Consider the following 11,126-nt stretch of genomic DNA (forward strand, 5'->3'; position numbering starts at 1 on the left):
TATTCGTTACAGAAGTTCCTAAGCGAATCCCTGAATCATCTGGAGAAGATGTATCCAGGCAACGGAAGCGGCGTGACAAGTAGTCAGCAGTCGAGCCTCGACACGAACAAGAGCAAGGACGGCACGTTGATGAACGACATGAAGAAGTGACGCCCAGATGACCCGCCTACCTCCAACGTGGTCACTTCAATTAGGCACTCCTGGCCGTACAACTGAGCTTTCGCGAGCCTTTTCTTTTTCTCTATCCTAATATCGCGAACAGCTTCTGATGGACCACTGAGACGACACGTATGTCCGCGCTCCACCCACGAGCTCCGTTGTAATAATCAAAAAAAGAAAAAAAAAAGAAAAAAAAGAAAAAAAGAAAGTGGGGAAAATATATAGAGGAAAAAATATAGGGAAGAGGAAGAGAGATCTGTTCTACCCTCGAGGCCTACGTGCTCGCGGATATCCGTGTTCGCTGAGGTTGGCTGGTCGAAAGTGTTCTAGGTAAATGAATGACAAAGAAGTCACGAGAAATGTGCAATCTCTGTTAGTCGATTAAATCGAACGAGAGCCTCGTGGTGAGCCTCGCTCAACAAGCTTCGTCGAGGACAAGATCGAGAGAGTCGAAACGATCGGCAATGGGATAATAAACGAAAAGATATTACTATGCTTCATTCCCTCTTGGATCGACGACAGTCGGGACACGATACCTACGTGTATCGCAGTTTCGAAGAAACTACACGCGAGATTCTACGGTTACGTTTATCAACAACGAGAACGTGCTCTCGATTAAGAGTGACTGTTATCGGTTTGTTCTTTCCACTGCCTGTTTCAATTCAGTTTGAGAACGCGCCTGTGCCGAGGAGAAGAAGGAACGTATCGATCGATTCGACGGGATCTATACGATCGTCGTGGCGTGCGAGAGATCGAAAACTTTTCCATTCGCGTCTTCCCCCGCTTGCTTTTCTCGTCGTACGTTTTCTATCACGTGCGATCGTTTCGAACAAACGATCCCCCGAAATGTTTATACGCGCGTTGCGTATTACTTGTGATAGTTCTTTTTTTAGCGATACCTCCAAACGTTTGTGCAATCGATTTTAAAACGGCCGCGGTGATTTTTACAAATTTCACGATATAATAATTGTATAATAGGGAAATATACGATAATAAATAACGATGTAAAATTCGAACGATGGCTAAGAAATTGAAGAAATTATAACTGTTATAACGGGAGAAATACGGAAAGATATATTTCGTATTCGAATGCCTTGATCTTTGTGTCCCCTCTTTGTAACTCGCGAATCGATCGATAATCGAGAGCGCGCACAGAGGTAACAGCGACGAAAACAGCAGTTCTAACACCAACGTTTTGTTTTCTCTTCGTATAATTTTTCGACTATTTATATATTGCTCAAGCATCTGCTACTCTTTGCTCATTACCGAGCGTCCGACATACGCGCAATAAATATCGATTACGACGCTGTTACGTAAGCATTAATATTGTCAGCATAGTGATATATTGCTCTCTATATCGCGTACAATTTATAATTTAACGATTTTACAACGATTGTAAATCCGCTTGCGTCTTATGGACCACACTTCTATGATTGATCGAGTCCATCACGCGTGGAATAATTTAACATTTAAATGTGAACACGTATACAACGATCGTTCCATATTCATATTCGTGTTGTGTGTTTTCTCGTAAACATAAATAAACATTATTTTTTTTCAAATATAAATTTACGATATCCATGATTTAACATAAAACTTCTAATTGTGGACTCGGTCATGAAATTATGTTTTATATTATATTATTATATCCTTTAAGCTCTCGTTAGAATATCTGCGAATCAATTATCCATCGAGAATGTAGAAGAGCATACGCTCGATCTCGATCGCGTCGTGCGAGATTAAAAAAAAAAAGGTGTCACAACGAACAAAAAGAAAGAAAAAAAAGTGAGAATTCACACGTGCAACAGCCGTCCGAGGCTAAGAAAAAAAAAGTATTAATTTAGAATCTTTATCTATTAAATAGCCGAGCAAGTTTTATTTAAATCAAAATAACGAAGGACGATGAACGATCATTCCAATAATCGTTTGTTCATCGCAATGACCGATTGTTATATTCAGATTCATCACGACGACACCGAGTTTTCGAACGATTCCGTGGTAGCGAATTAGGAATTTACGATACGATAATAGTTTTCCATATGCTCGAATTTCGATCGAGTTCGATTCACGATTCATTCCACGTAAAGATTTTCTTCTCGAATAGCTGGAATAGTTGATGACACATGACCGTGCGAATTACGCTCTCCAAGCACTTTCTATTAGCGATTCGATCAGTTGAACGATGATTTCAATCGAGAATCTTTTATGATCACCGTTATGCTTAAAGTCGCAATTCTCGGACAATATTTCGATGCTTTGTTATTACGCTCGATTGATCCATTTCGTGTAATGTAATGTTTCATAGATTTGTAGCATAAATTCAATATAATATCACGGTATGACCGGATAGATCGAATAAACGAGTGACATATATAATTTCGTAAATCGTTATTGAACAACGACATCGATTGAGTTATGTTCGTTTGTGCCAATTGCCTCATTAATGCAATTACATGGATTCATCTAATTGTTAATCTAAAAAATTTAACCCTCGAAAGCGAATTTAACAAATGGGTAATTTTTAATTGCATATTTTGCTCCTTGTTACTATTTCTCTAAAAATTCTGTTCACATACAGCGTGTGTGCGATCATCGGTGTCGACAAATTGAGAAAAAGAGAGAGAGAGAAAAAAAAAAGGAAAAAGAAGACAAAAACTCTAAGGATCATTTTAATCGTGCCAATACGAAAGTTGCCATTTGAGATGTGCCAATTAACGATATCGAGTTTAGAAATGTAAGATCTATCGACGATTAGAAGCGAGTAGCCGAAAATATCTAAATCGAACGAACATCGTTCGAATTTTAGAAGAAAATAAGTTTCGAACTTTTATTTCGTGAGAATCACGAAAGAAAGTATCGTGAGAGAAGAAAACGATCTCGATCAATGGTATCGAGGTTACTCGAAAAGTTTCGTGTAAGGAGGGGAAAAGATAGGAAGAAACGCAGAGTGGAATACACGAGAAATTGCGTTGAAGTACAATACCAGGTGAACCTGAGACATATCTAACTTTGTAATTAAATCTTAGGCGTATGTAAATGTAAGATTAAGAAACCTGATCGAACGTCTCGCGTTCCGGGATATTATGTACAGAGTATTTGAATCTTTCTTGTGATATAATCGTAATATTACTAAGGCATAAACCGAACAAGACAAGAACGAAAGGAGGGAAAAAAAAAAAAAAAAAACACTAAAATTACTATTATCATTCCATGTTTTTTCATAGGTACTAGCGCGGTTGTAGATGGCGCCACACACCAGACTTTTCGTTTACCGGAGACGCGCACCATCGAACTTTATTCGAAGCAACCAAACGCTAGTTACGAATAGTTATCAGACTTTTATCGCATCGACAAATTTTATTTCCAACGACGAACACGTCATTTTTTCCCCTTACGACGTTGCGTACTACTTTGACCGCAATTTTCTTCAATGAAAAAAAAAAAATTAAGAAGCAGAAAAAAAGAAGTTATGGAAAATAGGAAAACATTTTTCCTTGAATATCGAGACCAACGCCGTGAGTTTAGTTAGAAAATGAAAGTGAAAAGAGACGGTAAAAAGTTAGAGAAAAAAGACAGAGAAAAATCCTTGAATCCCCTTATTTTCATTCACGAATACTTAGGCGACTTGTTAGAACGTAAGGTCCCGTAAATTAATACTTATTTATAATCCTTAGAGCGACCGTAGAAAAACGTTTTTCTACCAGAATTTCTGTGCCAACTGCAAAGAATGTTGTAGACCATTTTTGTTCGAAGTTGAAGCATCATTCTAATCTTGTAAGATACTCAGATATATCTTTATTAAATATATTTGAATTTCGTAGTATATTATATTCTGATATTGATTATACAGTTCATTTTTGTATATTGGTGTGTGATAAATAAATAAGAATATTGTTTCTAAGCAATTTATACACTTATGTTCAGTACAATCCTATTTAATCATTTAAAATGGACTTTAATGATTTAATATTTTAAGTCAAGAATTTGTGGTAATGAATTTTTTAAAAAATTACAAAATATTTTATCTATTTAAAAAAAAAAACTAGAAATGAATGATTATTTTGTTTTTGTAAAAAAAAAGTAAATATTTAATAATAGTCGATAAAGTAATATGATATTAAAAAAAAAATATAATTAAGAAAAGAAATAAAAAATCTGTTACATAAAATTGTAAAAATAATTGAAATGAAAACTAATTCGAACGTCAAAATATCAAAGTATATAAAATAATAAATTATTTGTCAATGTAAAATATGAGGATCGTTCAAAAGTTTTCATTTTGTAATAATTTATTTCAAAAATATTAACATAAAAATATGAAAATTCAAATGTACAATATATGTTTCTAATAATCTTCAAATATCAATATGTCGATTTCAAATAGTACATACCTATAGCTGTGAATAGATGAAGCGCGCCAAACCATGCAAGTTAAACGTTATTCTCACTTCGCTAATCATCTTGATACACAATAAAAATTTACACTTTATCTCCACTTACTTTCTAGATACTTCTAAACTATTCTTAAATATTAATTAAAACCGTTTACACAGAAAACAGAATAAATATTTCAATTTACTTCGTACACACCGCGTTTACAGACGCCATTTTGGTAGCGAACTGCAACTTGCGCCATCTGCCGAAAAAAATTATAATTTCATATATTGCGCGGAAAATTCAAATATAAACTGAAATAATAACCTTATTATTTTTATCATTTTTTACAAAATAAAAATTAATATTCACTCCATCCTTATTTTCGATATTTATTTTAAATTGAATCTTTTTATTCTAGATAACGGATGCATACATGTCCGTATAATATATAATATATAATATATTTGTGTTACTATGTTATGAAATGAGAACTTAAATTTATACTTCTAAAATATTATTAAAATGAAATGAAGATCTTCATTTTATTCGAAAGTTTAAATATTACTTAAATATTAAGTTATTTATATATTATTTAAATTAGATCAAAATGAGTAAGACTATATTTTATTGACATCAATTAAATCTAATTGAAAGATCTAATAAAATTTCCATTTTGTAAACTATTTTTTATATCATTAATTATTTTTAATTCTATTTTCTAATAGTTTATAAAATCATAAAAATACACAGAATAAATATTTTTTAAAATCTTGTCTATTGCATCAAAAGAATTATGACATATATCGACATTGAACTTTAAAAATATTTAAAATATGTAGCTTGTATTTTACCATACCAGTCACTGTTTAATAGTTAAATTCCATTATTTCTTCAACTGACGTAATTATAATTGTGCATAGACTGTACATCCCATTGCCTGAAAAAAAATCTTACTATCTCATAGATTTTAGCATAAACTAACAAAGAGAGCAAATTAAACTAAACATGCAAATCAAAATTTAATCTTTTATCACTAAAAAATTTAAGCTTTTATCACTAAATTAAAACTGTGTTATCTATGCTTTAATAAATATTAATGCAATTTCCAAAAATGAAAAGTAAAAACTCTAATCTATATATCTTGAGATAACATATATAAATAAATAAAATTTTTTATAAATAAAACTAAAACTACATTAAATATAAAACTACGTAAAACTACATTATATATATATATCTTTTTCATGTGACAAAATATTTTTTAAACTAATAAACTAAAGTTATTTCATAATAATGAAATTATACTCACATGATTTCAAGGCACTTCAAACTCCACTGAATAGAGAAACAGGAGATTAAAATATTTCAATCCATGAAAACGTTCCCACACAATCTTCTGTATTCCTCTATACACCTAAGAAGGATATATGAAAAAAATATGTTAGAAGTAAATGTTTTAAATACTTTAAAATGAAACTTCAATCAGATTAAATTAAAAATATGTGTAATAATAGATTAACACTGTTATTCTGTATTTTTCACAAATTTATTACTAATAAAACTGTAAATAATTTGCAAACTTTTTAAGTTTAATACAAATTAACACGTGTTTAATATTTAGCATATATAGTATATTTTAAATTTTATTGTTGCTTATATTATATTAACGTAATTAAGACACATTCAAACATTTAAGGAAAATTAAATGTAGTTTATTATATTCTTTTGACAAGATTTCTTAACATTAATTAACATTCCATGGTTGGTTTAAAACAAACACATTAAATAAAAATTACTAGTATATCGATGAATAGATATTTTTGTGAATTTCTGAATATATTAATATTACGTATTAGGTCTAAAAACATTTCATTATTTTCATGTTATAATGTTATTGATTAGGATTTTGATTTAAAGCTTTTCAAATGCTTATTATATAGCGCTATTATATTTCTTATTTATTTCAGTTTAAGAGAATTACATATATATGTAAATGTATAGCAGAAAACAGATAATTATTTTAAAAATGGGAAAATGTTTATAAGTTATGGACAAATTATTTTATCATTTTTTTTTGTATTCTTATATTATAAGATCTTAAGATTACAATTTTTTTTTTTTTTTTTAATATAATATTATAGCTACTGAATCTTTATAAGCTGTATGATTTTTCACTTCACATATTCTGCACATGTTACTATACACGTATTCTTTAACATTTATTTATGCCATTTTAAGTTCTCAACACGTTATTTTTATTATTATTCTGTTTTTTTATTCACGTAAATACTATACATATTAATATTAAATGAATTACGATATAATTCGCATTACTATATGCAACTTATTTAATATTAATTTATGTGATCATCTGCCATTGGATGTCATTTACAATATTTTATTTTCTATTTTAGATACATATTACTAATTTATTATAACGCACACGACTGTCTGAGCTATGTATTTTTCAGTATTTAGAAAACTTGACATATTAAAACCAAAGAATAGATATCTATCTAAAGGAAAAATGAAATAAAAAAGAAAGGAAAAAAAAATATATATATATATATAAAAGTTAAAAATTCTCAAAGATATTTACAAATCTCTCATTTACGTACATAGTACGTAATTTATAGTTTCGTATTGACTTTATTATATGCAATTATATTTAAAAAAAAGAAAAAAAAAATTAAGATTTCGCGTATGAAATGAATCAATATAAAAAAAGATAAATTTGATATCTAGAAAAATGTAACACAGCTCCGACGCTTTTTTTTTTGTTTTTTTTTTTTTTTTTTTATTTAAGAATTTTACTTGTCTCGTTCCACTGATCCTCTTGGTCCTCTAGTCTTCCACTCTGACGTGACATTTTTTTTTCAGGAGGGGAAAGGATTTGAAGGAACGTATGATTTTATCTCTTTTTCTAATACTTTCATAGAAAATCAAAGATTACGATGGAAATCGATTTAGAATTTCTACGGAGTTAATATTACATGCGAACATTCGAGATATAAACTCTATCGAAATCGCGGAAACGCTTTGATTAAAGTTTTCATAATTACATGTCTTGGTGTTTATTCAATAGCTACAAGTAATTGATTAAAAATTACATTAGCTTCATTACACCATTGACTCGGAAAATTGTATACAATGGAAATAAAAAGAACAAGCAAAAAATCCGCAAGCGTCAAAGTATCTTTCATTGAGGATAACGAGAATCTCATTCCAAAAGAAAAAAATACCGGTCAATCAGAAGTTTTCTTTTAAGCAAAACTTCGAGGAATCAAATTTGTAATGGCAGTTACGTTATATCTGTTCTGTTTTATAATTGCTATATGATAAAAAATCATAGTATCATTTACCACAATCACTTCTTGCGTCTGATTTCATTTAAAAAATGATTTTAGTTTTTTTTTTTTTATGTTTAGGTTTGTCATCTCTGACATCATAAGTTATTGTTTGTTACGAAAATTATATGTCAACAGTTTAAGATTATGAAAAACAATAAAGTTAGAAAAAGGAAAGATCGTTGTTTCGTTTTATAATGCAGGAATTGTTTGGATGTGATAAAAATTAAGAAAATATTTGGGTGCTTTTTTTTTTTTTATATGGATTTTTACTTGGAAGGTCGTGAATACGGGGCGTTGCGGTAGCGCGAGCTTGAGCCCGATGTCGTTGTCGTCTTGTACGATTTCCATGCGCGGCTCGATGATTCCTCTGCGAATTTTATGGAGTTATTCATTTGCATTATTTTTATTAAATTAGTGCACCACCACGTTATAGTATATATATATATATAAAATATTAATCGGATGTATATAATATTAATTTCTTAAGTATATACTACACGAAGCAAGAGCATTATATTATTTATAAAGTTTTAAGAAGAAAATTATTGCGAATGAGAATTGATAAATAATTTAGCTAATATCACACGTTATTATACAAAGCCATTCCATATTTATTTAGTATAGGATATTATATAGGGAAATCTTTAAATTCGATGTGGAAAAATATATTTCAATTTTAAATAGTTGATAGAAATTATTTTCGATTAAAAATATTAATTTTTATTCGCGTATTATTTTATGTAGAAATATGAAATTTCTAGATTTTTTGAAAAAATCAATCTTAATATTTCTATTAAATCATTTAAGTTTTAATATAAATATAAAATTGTTATATTATTCACATAATTACAAGAATTAGTTATTATAACTAGAAATCATATTATTAATGTTTTTTAAAATTCTGATAATATTTAAATTTTTGTTTAAAGCTTTTTATATTAATATAGCTTATTAAACCAATTTTATTAAATATTTCATGCTTTGACTTCTTTTTATCAACTCTTTATATTTAATTCAAATTGAAATTTAATATTTAAATAATAGTTCAGTAAAAATTTGTCTATATATAATTTAAATCTAAAATATTTTAACTTTAATCTTATTATGTTATTCTCTGCATATCACACATGCGTATACATATGTTTATAATTTTTTTTTTATTTATATGTTAAAATTTTATATTAAAAAAAATGTAAAATGTAAAATAAGAATTATATTACCTGGATATTCTGATGTTTCGTAGTAATTGTGAGAAGAATGTGGCACAGAATCATCTTCGTATTCGTAAGTTGCGTACCTCGAGGAAGGATACATATCATCTCTAAATGATATATAAAAATATAATGTATAGTAAAAAGTTACATTATTTTATTTTACAAATTAAAAACAAAAAATTTTTTAAAAATTAGAAATTAAAAAAAAACAGAAAAAAAAATCAATTATGAAAATAAATACGAAATAATAGAGTATTAATACGCCTTAAATATAGTTATAATGTTAAATATAAAAATATAATATAGATATGAAAAATCAAAATAAATAATAGATAAGAATAGATTGTCAATAAACATATCAATTAATAATTCTTTTTGATAAAAATATCTTCTATTTGATAAAAATATATTATACTTACCCTGACGTTGATGTATAATGTCGGTCTCCATATCGGCTGCTACTGCTCGTTGATGTGTGATAATCATAATCATGATGAGTTCCAACACGATTACTTGGAGGCGGAGTAGCAGTTTCATAACTATCCGCAATACAATGTTATAAATTCAATACGATATTTTTTTCTACTTGATTAATTAAAAACTCACCCATAACTCTGATCCATGGCGACTCTTGCACGATCTAAAATAGAAAAAACTTTACTTTTTGCTGATACAGGACGTGTGATTGGCCCCCGACTAGAAGGCGGTGGAAGTATTGCCGCTAAAATAAAAAAAAATAAGAACATTCCCCTTTTCTTTTTTAAAAGCCTAATAATTGGAAAAAATATTGCCAACCTCGGGAAGATCGTTGCATTGTTGGTCTTGTGGATGGTCTTAATATTCCACCAGCACCTGGTACACCTCTGGTAGAAGGTCTTCTATCGTCATTACTCGTTGGATCATCTGCCATATTCATTTCCATTTCGCGCATTTGCTCTTGGCGTATATTGTCATTATTATCTGGGATCAAATATTTCCGAACTTCGGCTAACGCAAATGCAATACGAGCATAAGCTTCCGCCGGAGGTGCAAGCGCTGTTATTTCAACATGTAAATCGTCCGAAAGATGAGCATATTTCGGATCCAGAGACATACGATATTCTTCTTCCTATATCATAGAATAAATTTACAAAAAACTTTTAATTATGTGCATTATTATGCATATTACATATTTATCAATATAAGTTAAAAGTAATACAATAAATAAAAACATTAAAAATAATTAAGTAAATAGAGAAACATAAAGTGGAGATATGAATAAAAAATCTAAATCAAATGAAAATTACAAATTCTTAACACAAAATTACTTTTTGACGATCTTTCATGGATCCTCTTCCTAATACTGCCATTTTACACATTGTTTCTTCTTGCAAACGTTTCATAGAATTACCTTTCGGTCCCAATAATTTTCCAACAAAATTAAACTGCAAATATATTTCAACGTATAAATTTATATTTATCTGTATATTCATCTAAATTATTTAATTTATAACAAAACACAACTACCTTTGGATGTTCCCGAACGGGCACCAATACTTTAACCGAAACTCGAATTGGTTTTTCACGATAAATATCCACATATTTCGGATCCCTTACTGGTTTGCCAATAGCTTGAGTTTTTTGAATTTCTACAGAATAAAGTAATCATTTTTAAATTTTTAATATATTAATATGTGACGTTAATTTAAATTATAGTATTTTATAATATAAATTATACTATTTTTATTTTTTGTTATCATAACTAATAAATTAATTATAAAATAATATTTATTTATAAAAAATTAAATTACAGATTAAATTTTAAAAAAATTGAAAATCATAATAACAATTATTTAAATATTAATTTATAACAACATTATAATATAATTTATAAAATTATAATATACATATACATTAAATATATACATTATAATATACATTTAAAATATTAATTTTTTAATATATTTTTATACATATAAAGATATAATAATTTAACATATAATAAAACATATATAAAGTTTAATATTTACTGTTTAAATTAAATATA

At 28.4% G+C, this 11,126-nt stretch overlaps 2 protein-coding genes across 49 annotated transcripts in view; one reads left to right on the plus strand and one right to left on the minus strand.

Moving 5' to 3' along the window:
- LOC107994245 (transcription factor AP-2-epsilon) overlaps positions 1–4,064 on the plus strand; it is a 236,105-nt gene extending 232,041 nt beyond the window's left edge. For all 14 annotated transcript variants that reach the window (XM_062071883.1, XM_062071888.1, XM_062071885.1 and 11 more), the window contains one exon: positions 13–4,064. In XM_062071883.1, coding sequence (XP_061927867.1) covers positions 13–150 — 138 coding nt within the window. In that variant the 3' untranslated portion in view covers positions 151–4,064. The remainder of the gene's footprint in view (positions 1–12) is intronic.
- The window catches only part of LOC107994247 (KH domain-containing, RNA-binding, signal transduction-associated protein 2), a 100,867-nt gene that overhangs the window by 88,298 nt on the left and 1,443 nt on the right, over positions 1–11,126 (minus strand). For 20 of the 35 annotated variants that reach the window (XM_062071909.1, XM_062071907.1, XM_062071902.1 and 17 more), the window contains exons 2-8: positions 10,607–10,728; positions 10,408–10,524; positions 9,896–10,208; positions 9,707–9,821; positions 9,520–9,639; positions 9,107–9,207; positions 4,551–5,950 (exon numbers count right to left, since the gene is read on the minus strand). In XM_062071909.1, the coding sequence (XP_061927893.1) occupies positions 5,943–5,950; positions 9,107–9,207; positions 9,520–9,639; positions 9,707–9,821; positions 9,896–10,208; positions 10,408–10,524; positions 10,607–10,728 (896 nt within the window). In that variant the 3' untranslated portion in view covers positions 4,551–5,942. Of the gene's footprint in view, positions 1–228; positions 5,951–6,226; positions 8,254–9,106; positions 9,208–9,519; positions 9,640–9,706; positions 9,822–9,895; positions 10,209–10,407; positions 10,525–10,606; positions 10,729–11,126 lie in introns of those variants that run through there. The other 15 variants (XM_062071916.1, XM_062071901.1, XM_062071896.1 and 12 more) reach the window with 13 other exon arrangements.

Source organism: Apis cerana, linkage group LG2, assembly GCF_029169275.1.
Source record: "Apis cerana isolate GH-2021 linkage group LG2, AcerK_1.0, whole genome shotgun sequence".
NCBI classification, from domain to species: Eukaryota; Metazoa; Arthropoda; class Insecta; order Hymenoptera; family Apidae; genus Apis; species Apis cerana.